Raw genomic sequence first — 27,434 nt, 5'->3', positions numbered from 1 at the left:
ATTCCTGAGACGGTCCTTACAAAAATTGGGACCAGTCAAACACACGGTTAGGGAGTTATTGGTGGATTAAGATTCTACAAGGACTTATAGAGGGACATCTTAATGGTCAAAGGGAAATAACCTTCTCAGTTGGTGGCAGTGAGAATGGTAAGGACGGGGGTGTTTTTCCTACCTCGGAGGAATTTCTTGTTTTGTTAGCATGCAGTTCCTGTTAAATTCGAAAAGCCTGCAAAACGATAAAATGAACATTGTTTTTGTATTATGTCCAATAAGTAACACGGGGAAGAAAAGAAGAAAGCTGAGGGTAGTTGTATTAATACAGCTCGTTTGGGCTGTCAGATAGGCAGGCCTGAATGTGGCGAACATGTAACTGGCGAGGAGAAATGTTCATCTACTCGCCAAATGCGAGTAAAGTTGCTGAAACAAATAGTTGGTTTGGCTAGTAAAGTTTGCTCTCTGGCTAGTACATTTTCAGAATCACTAGCCAAAGGCTAGTACACCATTTTTTGGACTTTCAGGGCTGATAGGCCAACAGTAAATAGATTTATTGTTTGTGCGGTAGAAGACGATTACCATCATAAATCTTTGACTTCGTGTCGTGTTCAGCAGTTACACGTTCCCAGAACTGTGCGTGGTCTACCTTTATATACTGCATCTCTGACTTGAAATTGTGGATGACTGAAAATAAATTGAAACTTAATGACGACAAGACCGAGATCATGCTAGTTGTACCCCCTTCTCTTAAAAAAGAACCATCCCTTCCTGCCCAAATCTCTATAGCTGGAACTGATATTCAGTTGGCTTCTCAAGTACGAAACCTCGGTGTCATCTTCGACGAAACTCTCTGCTTCAAACAACAAGTCTCCACTGTCTGTAGAAATGCCTACTATGAACTGAGAAAAATTAGCTCCATCCGCCACTGCCTTTCTTCCGATGCTACAAAAACCCTCATTTGCTCTCTCGTTCTTTCAAGGCTAGATTACGGAAATGCCCTTCTTTCTGGTTCATTTGACTATCTCATTGAAAAACTGCAGAAAGTACAGAACAACTCCGCTAGATTAATCACAAAGACCCCTAAAAGACACCACATCCAGGGGCGGACGAGGGGGGGGTTTCAGGGGTTTCCGGAAACCCCCCCCCCCAGCCAAAATTTTTTTTTTTAAATGGTGTTTTTTTGGGGTATTAATCAGTGACAAAATCTGCTGCCTGAAACTGGTAATGATCATCCTCAAAATGCACCAGATTGCACCATTTTGCATCCTTTTTTACAAAATTTTCCGGGGGGGCATGCCCCCGGACCCCCCTAGCAAGCTAGGCGCTTTGCGCCGTTGGCTCGGCGCTTCGCGCCTTCACACCCATATCTTCACAATATACTTTTGGAAACCCCCCCCATAAAATGAACTGATCCGCCCCTGACATCACACCTGTTTTGAGATCCCTCCACTGGCTGCCTGTAAGAAGTCGTATTCAATAGAAAATTGCATGCATTTGTTTCTCTTTCTTTCATGGTACAGGACCTGCTTATCTCTCTGAGATGTTATCAAAATATTCAAACCTCTCCTCTCTTCGCTCTGCAACAGATACCAATGTACTTAGTAAACCAAAAAGAAACAGAAAATCAACTAACTATGGATTTGAGAGATCCTTCAAGTACCAGGGACCTCTTGTCTGGGAGAAAATCCCCCGGAGCATTAGGGATTCCCAGTCACCATCTGCCTTTAGAACAGCCCTCAAAACACACATGTTTAAAGTGTGTCTAAACCCTGCAAGTACAGGTTTGAGTGTGTATAGAGGGGTTCCAGTTACGACATTTTTCTGCACTTTAACCGCTCTGCGCTCAGCCGTTCGCCAACTGGCATGCGTACTAAATTTGCTCATCCGGACTTTGCCGGGAAAACCCGAGAACTCCCGACGCGCCAGCTAAGTGCCTGTGACGTAGACATGGGAAGAGAGCACAATGGACGACAGTCAGTCGTGGCGCACAAAACGTGGTGAACCACAATCGTGTTGTACCATATATGTTTGAACCTCGGGCACGAGAAAATGAAAGGAACGTGGAGGAAAATCATCTTTCTGACAACAGCAGCATGATAAATCGCCTTGGGAACACAGACTGGTGAGTAACGAAGTCACGTTTTATTTTGGGTACAAGCAACCGAGAAAAGGACATTCTGACAGGATGTGTCAAGCTTGGAGTCTAGATCTAGATCTGAACTGTGACATGAGTACCGTTTGTGTGGGTGTTTGTGCACTAGGCTATGCTAACTTGGTTTTTCAGTCTGTCTCCAGAGCTAGTGTCTATTTTGGACATGACCTGGTTTATATGCAAGAAATTCACTAGGCCTCCAGAATGAACATTTTATAGAAGCAAACTCACGAAGATCGACACGCACGAGCTTTTGACGAAAGCGAATCTGGCAGTCCCTAGTGTTTACATTTTGAGTTGGCAAGTTACATTTTTAGAACTAATGTTATTATTTCTTTCTGATGAAATCTAAGAATACTTCCAACATGTGTGCATTCGCAACACTCGGCGGAAGGATAGAAACGAGTGAAGATTGTTTGTGATACTTTCAGGTCTGAATGTGCCAACTGTGTGGAGATGGAGAAAGTGGAGGAATGCAACTGCTGCACAGAGTCTACTAAAATTATGAAGAAGCTGAACTGTCCCAGGCAGGTATGTATTACTTTTTACTTGGCATTAGTTAAATTACTTTTTTTTTCAATGAAAAGAGGAAAGGAAAAGTGTGACTATTTTGCAACATAGATGCAGAGGTTATTCATTACTATAAATAGTCTGTAAAGCCTTAACTTCATAATGTCTGTTAGAAGTTTAGTTCTTACACTGCTCCCATGGGGTCGCCTTCACGCGGCGGGAGTGTTTCCACTAAGCTTCCCCACCCCTTTACTTCTCTTCTTTTGTCTTATTTCTGCCTTACCAGTCCTTTCACCTATATTTCCTTCCAAGAAAACTCTCCCTACTATTCCCTGCAGTTTCCCGATTCCTTTCTTGTTGTCTTATTTCTACCTGACTGGATCCATCCCCTTTATTTCACTTACCAAAAGTCTTCTTTTCCACATCCTTATTTCTCTGCCCCCCGCATGTCGTAAGAGGCGACTAGCGGATTCTGTTTCTCCTTTTACCCTTGTTAAGTGTTTCTTGTATAGAATATAGTCAATGTTTGTAAAGATTTTAGTCAAGCAGTACGTAAGAAATGTTAAGTCCTTTGTACTGGAAACTTGCATTCTCCCAGTAAGGTCATATATTGTACTACGTTGCAAGCCCCTGGAACAATTTTTTGATTCGTGCTTTTGTGAACAAGAAACAATTAACAAGTGGCTCTATCCCATCTCCCCCCTTTCCCCTATCCCATCTCCCCCCTTTCCCCGTCGCGATATAACCTTGAATGGTTGAAAACGACGTTAAACACCAAATAAAGAAAGACAGAAGTTCTTACACTAATTTCATAGTTAACCATAAGTTATAACAATACTGTTATGTTTGCAGACCTCCCGAAAAAATTGGCATTACATGCATGATGCATCACGCAGCTCCCATAATTTGAAAGCGTTTGCCTAAACACGGATATGCTGGAGACGGCATATTACCAGTACCGGGAGGAGCATGGGTTTTTACAGGCTACTCTTAAGGAGTAAGTGACACACCTATTTTTCTTTACCAAGCATGTGCTTGTCACATCATCGTGATGTGTTGGCAGATACTTCTAGGTCTGTTCCACATGACAAATGTACCCCGTACACCCATCCATTCACACACCTGAAGAAGAAGGTGACAGAAGATTTTTTTTAATTTGCAGGTTTAAAGCAATCCTTGCTTTTCATGACTTAAAAACTTTTTCTTCTCACAAAGTTGAAAGTTGGTCCATTAAAAAAAACCATTAAATTAAAAGATAAGACATACAAGTGCACACATAGTATTTCCTCTTCTTGTCGATCACGCGTCTATATTGTGATGTGTTTGACATGGTATGATGCATATGTTCTGCGCGAACTTAGAATCCGGTTTCATTCTAGAATGGACCGGGTCCAGGTTGGAATTCTAACCCTGCGCAAGTACAGGGGTGCCATTCTAGAATGAAACCCTTGTTGCTGGTCCATTCTAGAATCGGCCGTGCGCAAGGTTGGAATTTGGGTCCAAGTTGGAATAGTCATTTCAGTTAGACTATCACACAACCAAAGCCACAAATGTGGATTTTCTGTTTGTTTTTGTTTTTTGTGTGTTTGGTTGGGTTTTTTTTCGGGTTTTTTACACTTTACTCAAAGACATCGTGAATTGGGATTGTGATGTTCTGAAAGTGATTACGATTTTGAGAGACACTCAGCGCTGATCGCTACGAACGGAAATTTCCGGACTGACAGTGTTTTGTCGATCTCGCTTGTAACTTTTAATCTTATTCATATACATGAAGTTGGTCTTCTGAATTGTGCGGAAGATATAATGTCAACTTTTTTTTAAACCTGTGACAACAGCTCTATAACTCACTCTGTCCTTCTGTTGGTCTGTCTGTCGGTTAGTCGGTCTGACCGTCTGTCTGTCTGTCTGTCAAAAAAATTGTCAAAAAACCGGACATTTCCGAGAGGGAGACAGCGCTGACATTGCAAGCGGCCGCAACCGGCTCTCATCACAAAAACAACTGCCCTGCAAACAATACCGCCCTGGTAGTCCCCCTTGCTATGGTCTGCCTTTGTTTATTGCGTACTCAGGAGTGTCAACTTTCTTGACATGACATGACATTCGCAAGATCGCCAAAGGATTTTTTTCAGGGGTAGACAAATCAGCCCCATTTTATCAAAGGGAAGGTGCAGGTGGAGATAATTCAAGGGAAGACAACTCTGTCTTACCTACAAACATTACGGCCCCCTTTATTCAAGGGTTTCATTCTAGAATGGCACCCCTGTACTTGCGCAGGGTTAGAATTCCAACCTGGACCCGGTCCATTCTAGAATGAAACCGGATTCTAAGTTCGCGCAGAACACATATAATATATTATATATACAAACCAGTAAATATTATTTTGTTATCCTCGGATCTCTCCACACTGAAGTCCAGAAGTGAATAATAGATTCATAGTTTATACACTTTGTGTGAAACAAGATCAACATAATGCTGGAAAGAAACACATTTTGGAAAGTACATTTTAAACATAGATAACTAGGTAAAATGAAAGATTTACATGGATCTTGTCATACTGTCACACACACACACACTCACACACACACACACACACACACACACACACACACACACACACACACACACACACAGCCAGCCAGCCATGAAACAAGCCATTCTATCAATTCACGAAAAATAAGTGTTCTTCCCCCCACTTTCCACACCTTTTGTAGGAACACCCTGCCGGACTATGCAACACACACTTATGTCACAGATTTTGTGATTATTTTTCAGGAAGTACCGCTACATAGGATTCTGACAGCTTGTGAGGTGGTGCCATGGTGTGCTAGGGAGGAAAATCAGGATACCTTTACCTTCAGATGGAGTACGGGCCATCAGATATGCATTTCCGTTTGATGTACTACAGAGGTTTTGAGTGGTCTGAGCTTGAATGAAAATGCTAACATGAAAATGTATTTATAAACTAATGCATCACTTATGAAATAAAAGAGTAAAATCTGTAATTCCTTGCAAGTGCATTTTGTTCAGTATTGTCGTTGGTGTCGACATCAGCGGGGAAAAGTGGGATCAGTTTGGTTATCTTGTACTGTATCAGTGTATGGTGCTGCAGCTTCTTATCGGTATGGGGGGGGGGGGGGGGGATATGCAGCGGCCCAAAAGTCAGGTTTGTCACAAAATTCCTCTGGGAAGGAAGCTTCAAAGGCACCTGGATCCTCTGTCAGCTTCTCAAACAGACGTTGAAGCAATCTTGACACGTGACCTGTAAATGTAACAGTGGATAGCTCAGGATGAGATAGTCGTGAAAAGGCATTATTAGCACGGAACCAAGTACAGCTTTTATGCTTGCAAAAATGCATTTTAGGAAGAATGCTGCAGTTCTAGCGAATACCCAACTGAACAAAATTAAATGTAATATTTCTCTCTCTGTCTTTTCCCTCTTCAGTTGTGTGTGTGAGTGTGTGTTTGGGTAAATTGCCAGAATTCTGGAGTATAAGAAAAGAAGAGGATTTTCATTTGTGTGTGTGTCTGCTAAAAACCAGCAGTCAGTAATTACCCTGCATGTAACTTACCATAAGCTCGTGGCCCTTTGCACTTCCTCACACTGTACTCTCCTTTCTTTCCTTTTGGGAATGTGATGGACAACGTCGGATTTCCTTCCTCATCAAGCGCATCACCCCTCTCCCCATTTTCATTGAAATGCAGAGTGGCAAGGAACAGCCTGAAAACAGGATACAAATTTAAATGCACTGAATTAATGACTCTCACTCTCAGTCATAATTCCACGCTTTACTAAATATTAGACAGATACCTCATTCAAAATCACTCTGCACCCCCCCCCCCCCTCCATGTGTATTTATTGTATAATTCTCATTAATATATCTTATCCAAAAAAAAGCATAACTGAATGTGTAAATTGTAATATTGTTTGTTCATCTATTAGTTGCCTCCCTTCAAATTTATTTTTGAACAATTCCGAGAATACAATTTTAACTATAACTCAATGTCATACATAAAACAAGGAAGATAAATTGTGTAGAGATCTCAATTCCTTATTTTCAATTTATTTTTAAAGGATATCACTATGCAATGTCATTAACAATTGCATCAAAATTATCTCCCTTGATCTCTCTTGCACAAGACATTTGTTTCAACTACATGTACATGAAGGAGATCCCATGATCGGTGAGTCATCGGCGCTGCCACGTGTATTATCTACTAAAGTGTGGCGTTCATGAGGATGTGTATGTGCCTGTGTGTGTTGTACTAGAATAACGTATGCGTACATGGAATGACATTGCGGGTTACCTGAACATTGACAATGACGAAAGAAAGATTGTGTGTGTGACTGTGTGCGCGCGCGTGTGTGTGTGTGTGTGCGTGCGTGTGTGGGTGTGTGTGACCATGTTTGAATTTATCCAAGCGAAGCGAGCGAAGCAAGCGAAGCTAGGTTGGTCCCACACTAGAGTTGATTTCAACCAAATGATGTGTGTGTGTGTGTGTGTGTGTGTGTGTGTGTGTGTGTGTGTGTGTGTGTGTGTGTGTTAGAACCCCTAAAACTTTCACAGTTTTGACTCGACTACAACAAAAATTGGCACAGGCAATGTTATTGATCCCAGGAAGGTTTTAAGACATAAATCGTTTTGATCCGACATCGACAACGGCAGTTACAAGCGCTTCCAATTTCTAAGTCATAACAAAGAAGGAGGTCAAACCCAGGTCAAGAAGACAATCAAAACTCATGACGTCAAACTCATGACATCATTCTCTTCAACACAAGGAGCTGAATTCAAAATGTTATCACATCTTCCATGACGTCAAACTTGAGGATTCCATTTCCAAGCTAAAGTCTTTGTGTGCATCAAATCTGGTAGCACGAGAATGATGTTGTAAGAGACACCGTGAATTACTTGCAATCCTGGTGAGTTGGTTGATATGATGGACGACGACAACGACAACAACAACAACAACAACAACAACACCTCCACCACCAACAACAAAAAAACAACAACACCACCACCACCACCACTAACAACAACAACAACTACAACGACACCACCACCACAACCACCACAACCACCAACAACGAGATGTTGTAAGAGACAACGAGACTTCGTCATTTGCTTGTAATCGCTCTCTCTCTCTCTCTCTCTCTCTCTCTCTCTCTCTCTCTCTCTCTCTCTCTCTCTCTCTCTCTCTCTCTCTCTGCCAAACATATATGCATTTACCATCCAAAGCACTGCATTTTCCGAGGAAAGATATCATCATAAACAGAGAGAGAGAGAGAGAGAGAGAGAGAGAGAGATAGAGTAAACAAGTATGAAACAATAACAACAAAACAACAACAAGAACATTACACACAAAAAAGGACAGTATTGTCATCAAAACAACAACAACAACAAACACAACAGCCACAACAACAACCACAACAACTGACAAGATTTTTAGGTGTGGAACCTCTCTCTCTCTCTCTCTCTCTCTCTCTCTCTCTCTCTCTCTCTCTCTCTCTCTCTCTCTCTCAATGATGGCTCCTTCGCTTGGGGTATGCAGTGCCTTGGCGTTGCACATCTACTTAATTCGGATTTAGTTCTCTTTCCTTGTTTGTATTATGATTGTGTAAGTGTAAAGCGCTCTGGGCTCGTCACCACGAGGTTTACGCGCTATATAAGTAATCGTTATTATTATTATTATATAAGCTGCTCCAATAAAAAGGCAACAGTACTTTACATTTATTCTTTGGGATCCATAATCCAGCTTGAGAATGCAGTGTAAACTTGACTGAAAATAAATGTCCATCATTTTCAATTGTTGAGATACTTTGGCACCTGTCAGCATACTTTGGAATTAACTGATGGACTGATCTGTTGTGAAATTTAAATCAGGTAATGCTTTGTCGTTGTTTTTTTGTTTTGTAAAATATTGTTTTAAGTGCTGTGTTCACTTAAAACATTTTGTTCATTCTTAACTCGAGAATGTATCCGTGTGTCTTTGGAAGGGTACACTGAGGAGGAGGATGAAACTTGCAAACATGGACTGTTCAGTGAGACTTTGTCAAAAAAATTCACATTAGTTCTTCTTGGGCGGTTTTATTGGAATGCTAAGCAGGCGTTTTACTCAGTTGTGTAAAGTGTACAATTGACCGCGAGGCTCACAGAAGGTTTTGTTTTAGGTATCATGTTACATGTACCTTACTTCTTAATTTTCTTAGTTTTTTTGCGCGGAAAATAATTCAACATACTGTTGTTGGTTTGCACTGTGAAGTTTTTCCCAGTTGTGAAGGACATTTTCCTTTCTAACGTATAGGTGAGGTTAGTTTCTCGGTTAGAAGCAAGCCCCACTTTAACCAATACGGGACAACGACTATGTTAAATGTGTTTACCTTGGCGAACTAGTGTTACAGAAAACTCTACAACTTAACAGTTTGCCCTCGCCTTGTTTCCACCTTGTAGCTGAATTAATTGCGATCAGGCTTGTGCTTGGAGCCTTGTACACTGTCACGCGCTTAATTAAGGGAGACAAATCAGGTGTGTCGCGTGGCGAAGGAATGTCGACGAAGGTAAATACGACTGTCCTCCCCGTTTTATTGATTTCAAGCCCTTTTGTCGTGGAAATGACCAGGAGAATGAAGTCTTGACCTCGGGAGGTGTAGGGAAGAGGGGTGGGGGAGGGGAGGTAGGGAAATAAGGAAGACGTAGCTGAATGGGGAAAAAAAAACCACGGCTCTCTCACTCGTTTCCTTAAGTTATAATCAGCAGCGACAGTTACCACCTGGCGTGCGTGGAATTTGTTTCAACTCCATCCTCCCGTCCGCATCCCCCCTCTACCCTGCTCTCTCTGTCCGTTGGCCACCCTCGGCCTCCACAACACTGTGACCCACCCCACCCCATCAGTCCTGACCCCACGCCTTCCCCCTCACCTCCCTCTCGCCTCAGGATACATTCCTGCCCTCTCTTCAGGACTGGGTGGCCGAGTGGTAACGCACTTGCGCTCGGAATCGAGAGGTTGCGTGTTCGACCCTGGGTCGGGCCGCTATTTTCTCCCCCCTTTCCTAACCTAGATGGTGGGTTCAAGTGCTAGTCTTTCGGATGAGACGAAAAACCGAGGTCCCTTCGTGTACACTATATTGGGGTGTGCACGTTAAAGATCCCACGATTGACAAAAGGGTCTTTCCTGGCAAAATTGTATAGGCATAGATAAAAATGTCCATCAAATACCCGTGTGACTTGGAATAAAGGCCGCGAAAGGTGAACATTCGCCTGACAGGCTTGAGGTTTGCTGGTCGATGTGAATGCGTGATATATTGTGTAAAAAATTCCATCTCACACGGTATAAAGCGCTTTGAACTTCGGATAAGGCGCCATATAAATAAAGAGAATAATAATAAATAATAAAATTATTTCCCTGCGAAACTCTCACTGAGTTCCGACATTTACGCATCAGAGAATGGACGAACTACTGTTGATAATCTTCACGCACTTTAGCACTAGACTTGTTTCTACTGTGTGCACTACTCATTAGTTTCAGCATCAGTTTTTGGAAGGACCACGGTTAGAGTCACGCACGTTATAGTTAGTACTAGACGTGTTTCTACTGTGTGCACTACTCATTATATTCATCAGATTTTGGACAGACCACAACGTTGACATCTTCATGCATTGCAGGACAAAAAGGAGTGTCTATAATATTGTGTGTGCAACGCAGTCGTTCACTCCAGTCCTACCGCAGCGTAACTTGAGTGGACGGACGGACGGAGGGACAAGTTTAATCACACATCTACATGTACACTAATTTTACAACGAGGGGTGTCTACCGCCGTGTGAGCAACTCTTAGCGGCATTCAGTACATATTTGTCGGGTGAGCCGGGTATACTAGATTTAGTTCTTTGAACTTTCTTAAGTCTATAGTTTTTATATCCGGTAAATTATTGATTACAAAAGCGTGACCTCGACGAGTGTATGGCAAGGTATTATTAGTGTCTTCGATTACTGGCCACTGGACCACAAGTCACAGCTCGGTTCCTCACTTGTGCCCATTATTAACTTACAGCCACCGTTGGTCAATTTAAATTAGTGTCATTACCTCCGTTAATATGTATCACTTACTGCTGAGCGCGGCTAGTGGACCATAGGAGATTACCACTGGGTCACGTCACCTGTAAGTGTTATGTGGGTCCAAGTCAAAAGGAAGTTGATCCATTGTCATAAGGCCCCCCCAAAAAAATAGGTCTGTTTACGGTAACATAGGCCAAAAAAATAGGGTCGGTAGGTCGGGATTTTTTTTTTCTCCAAAAAACCATATTTTTACGTTATTTTGCAAAAAAACCAATTTTTTTTCTTTTTTTTTTTTCCCCAAATGCCAAAAAAAAAGTCTAGGGTCGCGCGAAAAAAATAGGGTCGGTCGGGTTACCGTAAACAGACTGTTTTTTTTTTGTGCCTAATGCTTAACTAAAGCGGGGTGGGGGTGTAAAAGGTTGACTCGGAGGTTACATGATCCTCCGAGCGGAAGTCGAAGCACATTATTGGAAGGATAAGCATCAACGTTGCCAACGAAAATCACGAGAACTTCGCCGGGACCAGACTTGATTAGACAGGGCAAACATCAGTTTATTCCTGCAGTTACCAAAATGTGCACGTAGGTACCAGTCATGCCGCCCTTAGGGTGAGGGTCTGGCTAAACATTTCTATGACATACGCACGGATCAATCATGGTTATAGGGAGGCCAGACTCCTGTGTAAACAGCCCACGATATCTAAACTACTCTATAGTATACACGCAACTTTAACTCAAAGGAGGGGATACCATCACGCGTTTCCGAGTTCCGTCCAGGGGACAGTGTTTGTCAGTCTGGTTAGCCGGCAGCTCTTATAGCATTCACTAAGAGCCTGGGATGGGTTCTATACACGAAACTTTCACTCAAAGCAGAGAAACCACCGCGCTTTTCTCCATTCTCGATCGAGCTGGTGTTTTCGGTCTGGTTTGCAGGCTCCAATGACTTCTTTATCTTTTGCGTTCCCGGGATGAGGCCTCAGACGTTGGTTCTGGCGGTGATAGGTTGGTTGTTGTTAGCTTCCACATAAAGACATATTCTGCTGTTTACGCAATAGTTGAAAAGCTTTGCGTCGGCAAATAGTATGGATTCAATGGAAGTACTGGCCTGGGTTGAAGAAGTGAACTGTCGCAGTGCAACAAATTGGTCGCCATTTTCCGCCGTGTTTTGTGAACAAAACGTGTTAATCACCCACAAACACAACAACAACAAAAGAAGAAAAATTATGGATTCAATAGAAATAAAAGCAGCCCAAAACATAACAACAACGGAGAACAGATGTGGCAGGGCGGTGTTTGTGGCAATAGTGTAATATCTGATGGTGGTGGCGATGTAACCGGCTCGACACGAAGACGTGCGTCAGAGCACGTGTGTGGCCTTCAGCATACCGGATGGACCCCGGCGGACCCACAAAGCGCTGACTGATTGGAATGAGGATTGTCTTTTTCCTCCCGATCCCTCCCTGCTATCACTCGTCCCCTCGGCCCCCTCGAAGTTGCAACTCACAGGAGCTTGGATTTTAAAATACAGTCGAACCTACTTGTAAGAAAATCGCTTATAAGAAACATCGCTTACAAGAAAGGACTTTTTTTTAAATTCCCATGCCAAATGCCTTCTTTCTTCCACTTAAAATTTTCCGGATAGAAAAAAAATCCTTAAGAAGAAGGCACCGGTTATAAGAAAGGAGTTTTTATCTTTCTTGACAGAATTTCCTCGGATATAGGAAAGAAACTCTATGTAGATTTACAGTTTTTGCAATGCTCGCACCGGGTGTGATCCAAAAATGCAAACAATCTAATTTGTATAATTATTCATTGGTATTGTACATAGTTCTCAATATTTACACTCACACTCGCGATTACTCTCTGCTTGCAAAATAAGTGTCGGTGTGTATCGATATGGAACTGCATCAGAAACTAGACACATTTTTGGTTACGAATTAAGGTTTAGGAACATAGAATCAAAGAAAAGAACAAGTTACAGAACGAAAAAGATTGGACCTGATGTCGGAAAAAACATACCCAAAAACAAGCAAACAAAACCGCGAAGACACGTTTATTAATTCTTGTCCAAAAGTGTTTTTCCACGTGTTTTTTAACAGGAGGTTTGAGGCCCCACACACACATTAAAAAGCCGAGACTAATAATGGTGGCCACTATGAGCAATGTCCCAAACCCTACTAGAAGTCGGGAATATTATATTAAAATACACATAATCAAAAAACAAGAAAGGTAGGTTGTTGGAAGGTTTGTTATTGAAAAAACAATACATTCACAGATATTTCCACTCAATGGTCTTTTAAGTGAACAGACAAACAAATATTCTGAAATACACATATTAATTCGCACGCACATACTTATCCCAACGACATAAAATTACAAACATATACATTCATTATCAAATACACATTCATGCACCTGTCTGCGGGCATATAATGCAATGCATTAAAAAAAATAAGATGACATTTGTTTTTCCTCGGATAAGAAAAAAATTCTTATATCAGGAGTCTGCTGATAAGAAAAACCTCGGATATAAGAAAGCAAAAATAATTCCCCCTGGACTTTCTTATAAGCGGGTTCCACTGTACGTTAAATGTGTACAATTTACTATCATGCTCACATCGCAATCCATTGGAACTTGAAACATGAATTGCGTGGTATTTCTCTCTCTCTCTCTCTCTCTCTCTCTCTCTCTCTCTCTCTCTCTCTCTCACTCTCTCTCTCTCTCTCTCTCTCTTTTCAAGTGATGCTTCTTCCTCCTCTTTGCTGATATTTCAAACCACAGGAATTTACGTTTCATTGTATATTAGTTCTCGACGGGAAGTCGACAGATAAATGACCTTGTGGATTTTTTCATGGTTCATCTGCTCTTATTTCTCTGTACGATTTCGCAATCCGCAGGAAGTTAAAATATGAATTACTAGCAGTTAAGCCCGGCTTCGCCCGGGAGTAAGCAGAGCCCTGTAGCAATTTAAGACGCTCGCTATCCCATTATGATTAGCTTTACCTCCTTTGTTTGGATACAAAAAAAGAGTTATCTCCCTTACCTTCTAGACATTTCCGGAACTGTCCAGTTAATTTTTCATTCTTCATTTCTTCCCCTCATAGGAGCAATAGCGAGTCTCTAATATCACTGGCATGATGTGCTTGCTACAGGTGAACAGTAGGCACTGAACTGGTCTTGCACCATATAGGCTGTATTCAATAAATGGGAGGTCCATAATCTGAGAAAGGAAACAATGAATCAAGAAACTAAAACCCAGGTGCACATCTGCGGCACCTAGGGAGTGTACGTGCCGCACACTATCTTGTTCCTGCCTCTTGCCATCTCAGAGGTATGGCGACCACAGACAAAAAAAGTTATCTCCCTTACCTTCTAGAAATTTCCGGAACTGTCCAGTTAATTTTTCATTCTTCATTTCTTCCCCTCATAGGAGCAATAGCGAGTCTCTAATATCACTGGCATGATGTGCTTGCTACAGGTGAACAGTAGGCACTGAACTGGTCTTGCACCATATAGGCTGTATTCAATAAATGGGAGGTCCATATTCTGAGAAAGGAAACAATGAATCAAGAAACTAAAACCCAGGTGCACATCTGCGGCACCTAGGGAGTGTACGTGCACACTATCTTGTTCCTGCCTCTTGCCATCTCAGAGGTATGGCGACCACAGACAGACACACACACACACACACAGACAGACAGACAGACACTCTCTTTTATTTATATGTATAGATGTATAGATTTAGAGAGAGAGAGAGACAGAGAGACAGAGAGAGAGAGAGAGAGAGAGACAGAGAGAGAGACAGAGAGAGAGAGAGAGAGAGAGAGAGAGAGAGAGAGAGAGAGAGAGAGAGAGAGAAAGAGAGAGAGAGAGACAGACAGACAGAGAGAGAAAATGTGTAGATTGTTCTCAAGTCTCCGTGCCACCGTCTCTAACCATGCAGACGCAAAAGTCTACATAAGTAAATACTTCTTTTTTTCTACCAATCACTGGCCAATCAGTTGTGTTTCCGATGCTGAAATAAAGAGGAGTTTACGATTGGAATTAATATTACATTTTCTAGGTGGAATTTCCCTTCATCTGCTGAAATTGCAATCCTCAATAACTTGAAATATGAATGACTTTTTGTAGTTATTTTGTTACCTCCGGATTAAATGCTTCGCTGCCGCGGCCGATGTAAGGTATGAGTTGGTGTATTCACATCTGTTTTAACATATATAAAATCTGTCCAGGCACATTGTTTAGCCCCCGCGCGGGTTAGGGGGAAGAACTTACCCGATGCTCCCCAGCATGTCGTAAGAGGCGACTAACGGATTCTGTTTCTCCTTTTAACCTTGTTAAGTGTTTCTTGTATAGAATATAGTCAATGTTTGTAAAGATTTTAGTCAAGCAGTATGTAAGAAATGTTAAGTCCTTTGTACTGGAAACTTGCATTCTCCCAGTAAGGTAATATATTGTACTACGTTGCAAGCCCCTGGAGCAAGTTTTTGATTAGTGCTTTTGTGAACAAGAAACAATTGACAAGTGGCACTATCCCATCTCCCCCCTTCCCTCCGTCGCGATATAACCTTGAACGGTTGAAAACGACGTTAAACACCAAATAAAGAATAAAGAAAGAAAGGTTTTGGTTCGGTAGCTGCTTCGTAATTTTAACACGTTATAGAATCAAACAAGGAAGCATGGTAATTGTGAGCGAGTCAGCGTCAAAAACATGCTTTTGTTGTTATTGTTTGGTTAGACAGTTGGTACAGAATAGCCTACGTACCTCAGTCAATCATTGAAATGGGAAGCAGTGATTACATGTATGAGTATTTTCAATCTCCCCGCAATATAGGCAGCCGTAGTAAATGACAATGCAAAACATTTACAAGCACCTGAACCTGTAGGTTTTAAAGAATGAAATAACACATAATAGTGAGAAAATGGACATTACTTCTGGGCGTTGCTTGCTTTCAAAAGATGAAAATCCACGTGTTTTATTATCATTATATTTGTATTATTCTTGAATTGGAACTTTTGCAGTCTATCTGCTTAGTCTTCCTGTAAAACCGAAGAAGAAAAGACCACACACATACACATACACAGGGGCGGACGAGGGGGGGGGGGCACAGGGGGCACGTGCCCCCCCCCCCCCCCCCCACCGAAAAAAAAAAAAAAAAAGAAGAAGAAAAAAAAGGTTTTTCTATGCTGATTCTATGACCATTTCTAAGTTCAAATGGCACCAGATGGCATCATTTTGCTTCTTTGGGCAAAATTTTTTTCCGGGGGGGCATGCCCCCGGACCCCCCTAGCAAATTCGGACGCTTCGCGCCCATCACATTCACTTTCGATTCAAAGTGCCCCCCCCCCCCCCCCTTACAAAGCAACTGATCCGCCCCTGATACACATACACATACACATACACACACACACACACTCACATACACACACAGACGCACACCTAACACACACACCTAACACACACACACACACACACACCTAACACACACACCTAACACACACACACACACACACCTAACACACACACCTAACACACACACACACACACACACACAACCCCAACACACAACACGCACACACACCGAAGAGATGATTTTTTTTCTCCCGGTACTTATTTTTGCCATGAAAAGTTGGACACAGTTTACTTATTATAAAGCAGTAAGAGCAACATAGTCATGAGTAAATCATCACCTGTCTCCTGTTTAGCTAGGGATGTGAAAATCGATGAAAATCTGATTCCCCCCTTATTTTGGAACTATTGAGCCGTTTACCTCCTTTTTACATTTAGTCAAGCTTTGATTTCATCTCAGAAGGAGTTTTGAAGAAAATCAATAATTTCTAAAGTTCAGTGACTTCACCAAAAACCGTACCCATCAATTTTAAAGTCTTTCATCGGTGGAAGTCAGTCCACGCCAAGTTCAGAAGACCTGCTGATTTCTCATTTGCTGCAGACGCCGGAATCAATATTTAATCAGTTGCTCGCGCCTGAAGACGGGAAATCGTGGCTTTGTAATTAAAAGTGCGAACTTTTTTTTAGGACTGAAATTGTCTTGGACGCCTCTGTCTGCGAATGTCTTGTAAGACTGAAATCGTGATGAAAAGAGCGAATTAGGAGCAGCTGTGTTCGCCTCTGGGAGACTTAAACGACTGTCTTTGGTACGTCATGACTTTCATGGGTGAATGGTTAAAGAAGAGAGAGAGAGAGGGAGGGAGGGAGAGAGAGGGAGGGAGAGAGAGAGGGAGGGAGAGAGAGAGAGAGGGAGAGGGAGGGGGGCTGCTCAATGATAATTCTCATAAGAATGATGGTGATGACAATGATAAATGTCGTTTTGATTATGATGATAAAGAAAAACAAAACATCACATTTCTGTATAAATCAAAACGAAGATAGCTTAACATGTTTACAAGAATATACACATAAATGTCGAAGAATTATAGCTGTTCCCAGGTTTGACAACTACATGCATAATTATGCTAATATAGCTACTGAAACTTGGGTGAAATGTTATGTATTCTGTACGGCTTTTCTTTTCTTTTCAAGTTTTAAACTGTGGGGTTAATGATTATAACAGATTAGTGGAAGTTCCAAACCATGGACCCAGACAGGGGTTGGCTAGTCAGTTTCAAACAAACTGCTCCCCGCTATTGGTGGTAGGAAATCCTTAGACAAATATAAATCTCTTTGTGACTCCGTAAAAACAGGACCTGAATCTAAATGGGTAATTTGCCTTGGAATACGTTATCTATCATGTCACTTACAGCCGTATTCAGACTGACAGAGGAGCCGGACAAGAAGCCTAGTGTGGGAGTCGAAGGGAACGAAAGCTTTAGGCAAAAGGATTAAAATCTTGGTTGAAGCGGCCGAGAAACAACTTCATTCATGCAGCCGCCAGCTCTCAGCGACTTGATACCTGCCAGGTGAAACTGCACCTTTGTGTTAATTTAAACATGTGCCGTGCGTGACTGATGAGAAGGCTGTCTTTAAAATAAAAAGTTAAATTAAAAAAACTATATAAAAACAAGTCGCGTAAGGCGAAAATACACCATTTAGTCAAGTAGCTGTCGAACTCACAGAATGAAACTGAACGCAATGCCATTTTTCAGCAAGACCGTATACTCGTAGCATCGTCAGTCGACCGCTCATGGCAAAGGCAGTGACAAGAAGAGCGGGGTAGTAGTTGCGCTAAGAAGGATAGCACGCTTTTCTGTACCTCTCTTTGTTTTAACTTTCTGAGCGTGTTTTTAATCCGAACATATCATATCTATATGTTTTTGGAATCAGGAACCGACAAGGAATAAGATGAAAGTGTTTTTAAATTGATTTGGACAATTTAATTTTGATAATAATTTTTATATATTTAATTTTCAGAGCTTGTTTTTAATCCAAATATAACATATTTATGTTTTTGGAATCAGAAAATGATGGAGAATAAGATGAACGTAAATTTGGATCGTTTTATAAATTTTTATTTTTTTTTTACAATTTTCCGATTTTTAATGACCAAAGTCATTAATTAATTTTTAAGCCACCAAGCTGAAATGCAATACCGAAGTCCGGGCTTCGTCGAAGATTACTTGACCAAAATTTCAACCAATTTGGTTGAAAAATGAGGGCGTGACAGTGCCGCCTCAACTTTCACGAAAAGCCATATATGACGTCATCAAAGACATTTATCAAGAAAATGAAAAAAACGTTCGGGGATATCAATCCCAGGAACTCTCATGTAAAATTTCATAAAGATCGGTCCAGTAGTTTGGTCTGAAGCGCTCTACACACACACAGACAGACAGACAGACAGACCGACACACACACATACACCACGACCCTCGTCTCGATTCCCCCCTCTACGTTAAAATATTTAGTCAAAACTTGACTAAATATAAAAAGCCAAAAAATAGGCGTGCAATTTACTGCGTTTCGGAGGTCAGTGAGAGCGATCTGCAAGGGTTACTGTGTGAGAGGAGGAATAGCTACGTTGAAAAAGGCGTAAGATTCCGCGATTGTATTTTATATGTGAGCAATTTACAAGTTCATTTTCTAACATTGGATAATACACAAACAAGTCGCGTAAGGCGAAATTACTACATTTAGTCAAGCTGTGGAACTCACAGAATGAAACTGAACGCACTGCATTTTTTCACAATGACCGTAGTCCGCCGCTTGTGCAAAACGGAGTGAAACTGACGAAGGCAGTTCAGCGCGGTAGTAGTTTCGCTGTGCTGCATAGCACGCTTTTCTGTACCTCTCTTCGTTTTAACTTTCTGAGCGGGTTTTTAATCCAAACATATCATGTCTATATGTTTTTGGGATCAGGAACCCACAAGGAAGAAGATGAAATTGTTTTTAAATCGATTTCGGAAATTTAATTTTGATCATAAATTTTATATTTTTAATTTTCAGAGCTTGTTTTTAATCCAAATATAACATTACCCGCTATTACGAGCTAGTCGTGTGACAGAGAGTTTTCTTGCACACGAGACTGTAGATGTTTCACGACGGCTTTAGCCGGAGTGAAACAGCAGCAGTCGAGTGTGCAAGAACACTCTCTGTCACACGACTAGCTCGTAATGGCGATTATGTCTTACAGCTTCAACAGAGGAGAGAACAAACACGTTTTGCGTACTCACGCTTGATAAACCTAAACACAGGAGCAGCCATTGTGGAGAGATCTACTTTTTGACGAAAGTGAACGAACAACTATGAATGACGTCTCGGTATATGTGAATGACGTCACAGTCATCGTCACAGTCTGTATCTTTTGAAGCATTCCATTCTTCATGACGTCTTTCTGTGTCTGCATCCGCGAAATGTTTGTTCTTTCCGGGGTCTTTGTCATCTATGTTCAGAACTCTGTCCTTCTAGTTTCAGACTAACAGGCCTCCTGAGCGAGCCACTTTCCAAGGGAAGCTAAACTCGCGTATGGAAACAGTACTGTAGTCTGGGATGCCGTTTTCAGTATTCTCAGCGTTTTGAAGAATTTGTAAAGAGAAGACACGACAACAGCAGGAGAAATAAAAGTCGTGTGTGCATTTTGGGGCTTTTGGAGGGACGATTTCGAGTTTGAATCCGTTCTTGCACATGCTCCAAAGCGTGTAACATACAATCTTGCACACGTTTGCTTTAGTAGTGGCAAAGAAGGAAAGCGTGTGACATATTTATATGTTTTTGGAATCAAGAAATGATGTAGAATAAGATGAACGTAAATTTAGATCGTGTTATAAAAAATTATTACAATTTTCAGATTTTTAATGACCAAAGTCATTAATTAATTTTTAAGCCACCAAGCTGAAATGCAATACCGAAGTCCGGTCTTCGTCGAAGGCTGCTGTACAAAAATTTCAATCAATTTGATTGAAAAATGAGGGTGTGACAGTGCCGCCTCAACTTTTACAAAAAGCCGGATATGACGTCATCAAAAGTATTTATCAACAAGTCGCGTAAGGCGAAAATACAACATTTAGTCAAGTAGCTGTCGAACTCACAGAATGAAACTGAAGGCAACGCAACGCAGCAAGACCGTATACTCGTAGCATCGTCACTCCACCGCCCGTGGCAAAGGCAGTGCCAGTTGAATTGACAAGAAGAGCGGGGTATTCGTTGCGCTGAGAAGGATAGCACGCTTTTCTGTACCTCTCTTCGTTTTAACTTTCTGAGCGTGTTTTTAATCCAAACATATCTCTATATGTTTTTGGAATCAGGAACCGACAAGGAATAAGATGAAAGTGTTTTTAAATTGATTTCGAAAAAACATTTTGATAATAATTTTTATATATTTAATTTTCAGAGCTTGTTGTTAATCCAAATATAACATATTTATATGTTTTTGGAATCAGCAAATGATGGAGAATAAGATGAACGTAAATTTGGATCGTTTTATAAAATAAATAATTTTTTTTACAATTTTCAGATTTTTAATGACCAAAGTCATTAATTAATTTTTAAGCCACAAAGCGGAAATGCAATACCGAAGTCCGGGCTTTGTCGAAGATTACTTGACCAAAATTTCAACCAATTTGGTTGAAAAATGAGGGCGTGACAGTGCCGCCTCAACTTTCACGAAAAGCCGGATATGACGTCATCAAAGACATTTATCGAAAAAATGAAAAAAACGTCCGGGGATATCATACCCAGGAACTCTCATGTCAAATTTCATAAAGATCGGTCCAGTAGTTTAGTCTGAATCGCTCTACACACACAGACACACAGACACACACACACACACACACACACACACACACACACACACACACACACACACACACACACACACACGCACAGACACACACACATACACCACGACCCTCGTCTCGATTCCCCCCTCGATGTTAAAACATTTAGTCATAACTTGACTAAATGTAAAACAAGTCGCGTAAGGCGAAAATACAACATTTAGTCAAGTAGCTGTCGAACTCACAGAATGAAACTGAACGCAATGCCATTTTTCAGCAAGACCGTATACTCGTAGCATCGTCAGTCGACCGCTCATGGCAAAGGCAGTGACAAGAAGAGCGGGGTAGTAGTTGCGCTAAGAAGGATAGCACGCTTTTCTGTACCTCTCTTTGTTTTAACTTTCTGAGCGTGTTTTTAATCCAAACATATCATATCTATATGTTTTTGGAATCAGGAACCGACAAGGAATAAGATGAAAGTGTTTTTAAATTGATTTGGACAATTTAATTTTGATAATAATTTTTATATATTTAATTTTCAGAGCTTGTTTTTAATCCAAATATAACATATTTATATGTTTTTGGAATCAGAAAATGATGGAGAATAAGATGAACGTAAATTTGGATCGTTTTATAAATTTTTTTTTTTTTTTACAATTTTCCGATTTATAATGACCAAAGTCATTAATTAATTTTTAAGCCACCAAGCTGAAATGCAATACTGAAGTCCGGGCTTCGTTGAAGATTACTTGACCAAAATTTCAACCAATTTGGTTGAAAAATGAGGGCGTGACAGTGCCGCCTCAACTTTCACGAAAAGCCGGATATGACGTCATCAAAGACATTTATCAAAAAAATGAAAAAAACGTTCGGGGATATCAATCCCAGGAACTCTTATGTAAAATTTCATAAAGATCGGTCCAGTAGTTTGGTCTGAATCGCTCTACATACACATACAGACAGACAGACAGACAGACACACACACATACACCACGACCCTCGTCTCGATTCCCCCCTCTACGTTAAAATATTTAGTCAAAACTTGACTAAATATAAAAAAGAAAAAAACGTCCGGGGATATCATTCCCAGGAACTCTCATGTCAAATTTCATAAAGATCGGTTTCGTAGTTTGGTCTGAATCGCTCTACACACACACACGCGCAGACAGACAGACACACACACATACACCACGACCCTCGTCTCAATTCCCCCTCTATGTTAAAACATTTAGTCAAAACTTGACTAAATGTAAAAATGGAAGAAACAAACAAAAAATGCAGACAACAGAAAAAGTGAGTTGTTATTGCATCTTTTTCAGGTAAGAGGAATGCAGTCGGTTCATTTTTTTAAACATCATGTCAAGAGAAAATGCTGATAATGCTGCTAATGTTAAGATAAAAGGCTGCTGCTGCTAATGATGATGATGAGACCTGTGTTTCGAGCCTTTAACTGGTTCCTCTTTTATTAAAAAATCATCATCTTCACGTCACCTGCAATGAAAGTGATATCCCCCGCGGGTTAGGGGGAGTCCCATATTGGTTGGGACGAGAAAGAATTTACCCGATGCTACCCAGCATGTCGTAAGAGGCGACTAACGGTTCTGTTTCTCCTTTTACCCTTGTTAAGTGTTTCTTGTATAGAATATAGTCAATGTTTGTAAAGATTTTAGTCAAGCAGTATGTAAGAAATGTTAAGTCCTTTGTACTGGAAACTTGCATTCTCCCAGTAAGGTCATATATTGTACTACGTTGCAAGCCCCTGGAGCAATTTTTTGATTAGTGCTTTTGTGAACAAGAAACAATTAACAAGTGGCTCTATCCCATCTCCCCCCTTTCCCCTATCCCATCTCCCCCCTTTCCCCGTCGCGATATAACCTTGAATGGTCGAAAACGACGTTAAACACCAAATAAAGAAAGAAAGAAAGAATGAAAGTGATCATCTCGAGCTAACGTTACGAATTTATATCAATTTCCATTTTTATTTTATTTTGTTTTTACCTAAATTAATTAAAATTAAAAAAATAAACAGTGTGGTGTTATTCAAGCACAGTGGCCAACTGTTGGAACTAGGTGCTATGATAAAGTCATGTGCAGGTGATCTAGGGTTATGCATTTATTACATTTGTGTGTCTAATCCAGGCCCTTGTTTCTCGTAGATTAAAAAACCAAACCAAAACAACCCTGACAAGACAAGAAAAGTTGATGTAGTGGTTCAAGTAGTGCAAAAAGCCTGTAAATTGTGCGTTGAGACATCTTGCCCTAATTAGTTTCTTTGGGCAAAACCGTCGTGTGCACACCCCATGGCTATATAAATAAATGTCACAACTTGACGACTTGACAAAACGCGCAATAAACACTGAAGTAAGTTATGCCTGCAACATGCGCACATTCTCGCTGTCAGTTTGTCTGTCTGTCTGTCTGTCTGTTTCTCTGTCTCTCTCTCTCTCTCTTTTTCTCTCTGTTAGTACACACTGACATGCACACAATAACAATAATGTAAGCACACGCGCGCACGCCCACACACACGCACAGGAACGCCCTCCCCCCCAACACACACATAAACACACTAACATAAACACTCACATAAAAACACACACAAACACACACACACATATACACGCGCGTACACACACACACACACACACACGTATACACACACAAACACACACACACAAACACACGCACGCACGCACACATACACACACACACATACACACACACACAAATACGCACGCACACACACACAAACACAAACACACACACACGTATACACACACACACACACACACACACACACACACACAGACACACACACACACACACGTGCGCGGAGTAGGTCTGGACGGACTGAACGTAGATCGAATTTGGTTCAGTTTAATATAATTCAACTCGATAAAAATGTGTTTGTATATATAACTTAATATAGATAAGTTTTATGGTGGTTTGCGCCGAGAGGTGGAGTAACACGGATTCAGGGAGACAAGTGTGTCAATTATAATACACATAAACACTCACATAAAAACACACACAAACACACACACACACATACACGCGCGTACACACACACACACACGTATACACACACAAACACACACACACAAACACACACAAACACACACACACAAACACACACACACAAACACACACACAAACACACATACACACACACAAACACACACACACACAAACACACACACACACACACACACGTGCGCGGAGTAGGTCTGGACGGACTGAACGTAGATCGAATTTGGTTCAGTTTAATATAATTCAACTCGATAAAAATGTGTTTGTATATATAACTTAATATAGATAAGTTTTATGGTGGTTTGCGCCGAGAGGTGGAGTAACACGGATTCAGGGAGACAAGTGTGTCAATTATAATCTTATATTATTCAATGATATTCCCATTCAAATAATTGTATCTATCAATTGACTAATTTGTATACATTTTGTTTCAGTGGTTCCCGCCTAGAGATGGAGAACAAGGAAATGGGTGAGACGGAGCGTGACCCCGTGACGGGTCTGAGTGCAAAGGACCGTGACGCCATCAGGACCAGCTGGGCAATGGTCAACAAAGACGCTCAGGCCAACGGTACCGCCCTCATGATCAGGTCAGTGTGATACTGTGTGTGTGTGTGTGTGTGTGTGTGTGTGTGTGTGTGTGTGTGTGTATGTGTGTGCGTGCGTGCGTGCGTGTGTGTATGTGTGTGCGTGCGTGCGTGTGTGCGTGCGTGCGTGCGTGTGTGTGTGTGTTGGTCCATGGTCAACAAGGACGCTCAGGTCAACAGTTCTGCCCTGATGATCAGATCAGTGTACCGTTTACCACGTGCATCACACAATGTAAAGGCGTAGACAGACCTGGTAAGTCCTGTTTTACACTTGGAATATTCTCAAACAAACTTCAGAAAAATGAGCGTACTCCAGACAGCATTTGAACATCCATGCTTCAAACATGCTTCACACGCATCCGTCGCACCGTTAATTAAGTTTATCAATACATTAAAACAAATGCTTCTTTCAATGTTTACTGACACAAACTGTAATCATGTGTCAAAATACTGCATCGGCTTCGGGATGCGCTTGTAAAGAAAAGTAGTCCAGGATTTGTTCTCGTCGTATATTTGTCCAATGATCGTACTGCTTGTATTTTAGACAATCATGCGTACAAAATACGGCGAAATCGTATGGCTTCCCAGGTCTGCAACGGTAGACCTTTCCATGCAAACGATTCGGCTTATCGTTTTCAATCTTCCCAGGTTTTTACAAGGGATAAAACCGTCCCGCGTTTTGGACACATACAAAATATGGACTACTCTCTGTGTACAAGGGATAAAACCGTCCCGCGTTTTGGACACTTACAAAATATGGACTACTCTCTCTGTGTACAAGGGATAAAACCGTCCCGCGTTTTGGACACATACAAAATATGGACTACTCTCTGTGTACAAGGGATAAAACCGTCCCGCGTTTTGGACACATACAAAATATGGACTACACTCTGTGCACAGTATGATAAAACCGTCCCGCGTTTTGGACACATACAAAATATGGACTACTCTCTGTGTACAAGGGATAAAACCGTCCCGCGTTTTGGACACTTACAAAATATGGACTACTCTCTCTGTGTACAAGGGATAAAACCGTCCCGCGTTTTGGACACATACAAAATATGGACTACTCTCTGTGTACAAGGGATAAAACCGTCCCGCGTTTTGGACACATACAAAATATGGACTACACTCTGTGCACAGTATGATAAAACCGTCCCGCGTTTTGGACACACACAAAATATGGACTACTCTGTGTGCACAGTATGATAAAACCGTCCCGCGTTTTGGACACACACAAAATATGGACTACTCTGTGTGCACAGTATGATAAAACCGTCCCGCGTTTTGGACACACACAAAATATGGACTACTCTGTGTGCACAGTATGATAAAACCGTCCCGCGTTTTGGACACATAAAAAATATGGACTACTCTGTGTGCACAGTGGGAAAGTTTTGCCAATTTTTCACCGGAAGTAGTCACGATGTATGCCGGTTATATGTGTCCAAGCGAAGGGATGATGTCATCCCATGTCAGTAATAGCCCTGACAGATTTGAAACAGTCAGCAAAACTATTTTCACGGGAGAGACTGTGCCTTTTCAAAAGAATGGAACCGTCCAAAGAGATGTGTGGACTTACGGCGAAGTCCAAGGTGTGAACAATCTTCTCGGCGTGTACTTAGTCTCAAACTGCTAAATCATCTTCAGACAACCTCACGTCACGGCGTTACTATGTTGTTTTAGTGGGTTTTTTCTAATTCCTTATGCTGTTTTGCGATAATCTGAGGTGATTTTAGACATTGCTGTCGGTATCATTTGGGGACTTTCAGCCTTCTTTGTACGTCTTTAGGTCTTGAATTTCTGTCAAATAATTGTTTTACTTGCCGTCCCTTTTAGATCCATCCCTTCATGTTTTCTGTCCAGTGTTGTTCCTTCTTCAATGTATAGTGACTTTTAGTGTGTCCCTTGTTCAACGCTGTTGTCTTTGAGCTTTGGCCTTTTTTTTTCGGACATTTATTTTTACACCCCCGGTATAGGGGTGTGTATAGGTTTCGGTCGATGTGTTTGTTTGTGTGTTTGTGTTCGCATATAGATCTCAAGAATGAACGGACCGATCGTCACCAAACTTGGTGAACAGGTTCTATACATTCCTGAGACGGTCCTTACAAAAATTGGGACCAGTCAAAGACACGGTTAGGGAGTTATTGGTGGATTAAAATTATACAAGGACTTATAGAGGGACATCTTAATGGTCAAAGGGAAATAACCATTCTCACTCAGTCACTGCCACCAACTGAGAAGGTTATTTCCCTTTCACGGGGGTGTTTTTCCTACCTCGGAGGAATTTCTTGTTTTCATTATAATCATTTACCCTTGCATTTTTCATGTTGTCTATCTGAAGCCTTTTATCTTTTGATCATAGATATCTTAAGCTTATAGCTCTCGTCACTTTAGTTCCCATTCTCAATTCAATATGGGCGAGCTTCACTTATCCCGTCACAATGTTTTGACAGAAATGTCATATGAGCGATATCTGTCTTTACAGTGTTCAAGTAATAGAGTAGGGGAAGGGCTTCTAATATGGACCACTTTTTGTTTCATGCTGATAACTAGCTTGTTTTCTTGTGAAGAAGTTTCATTTTGTGTTTGGTAGTCCTTTTCTCTTTGGTTAACGTTAGGCCTAATTAGAGTGAAATAGCTTTGATAGACATTCAGCAATAATTAGATACAGAAAAGAATCACAAATGGTCCATATTAGGAGCCTGGGCGCCTAATATGGACCAGTGAAGCGGCCTTCACGAATCACTGTAAAAAGGCCCCTATACTTCAAAATAACATGATACAACTTAGTGTACAAGTCAGACTAATTAAAATATGCTTTCTGTTTCGGGTTGATGGGAGCAATATTTGAAGCACACCAGGAAACTAAAGAAGCTTATCAAAAACAGAGTGAAAATAAGTGAAATTATCAACTTCCACAAAAAGAAGACTGTTTCTGGAAATAAA

At 41.2% G+C, this 27,434-nt stretch overlaps 1 protein-coding gene and 1 long non-coding RNA gene across 2 annotated transcripts in view; both read left to right on the top strand.

Moving 5' to 3' along the window:
• Window positions 1–27,434, top strand: part of LOC138965441 (globin-like) — a 63,671-nt gene that overhangs the window by 25,847 nt on the left and 10,390 nt on the right. The window contains exon 2 of the mRNA XM_070337599.1: window positions 24,336–24,488. Within this exon, the coding sequence (XP_070193700.1) occupies window positions 24,336–24,488 (153 nt within the window). The remainder of the gene's footprint in view (window positions 1–24,335; window positions 24,489–27,434) is intronic.
• Window positions 1,747–5,572, top strand: LOC138965440 (uncharacterized). Its single transcript, XR_011455461.1, has 3 exons — window positions 1,747–2,677; window positions 3,509–3,653; window positions 5,429–5,572. It is a non-coding gene; the product is annotated as an uncharacterized lncRNA (long non-coding RNA).

Source organism: Littorina saxatilis, linkage group LG4 (assembly GCF_037325665.1).
Source record: "Littorina saxatilis isolate snail1 linkage group LG4, US_GU_Lsax_2.0, whole genome shotgun sequence".
NCBI lineage: Eukaryota > Metazoa > Mollusca > Gastropoda > Littorinimorpha > Littorinidae > Littorina > Littorina saxatilis.
This window is presented reverse-complemented; position numbering and strand designations above follow the sequence as displayed.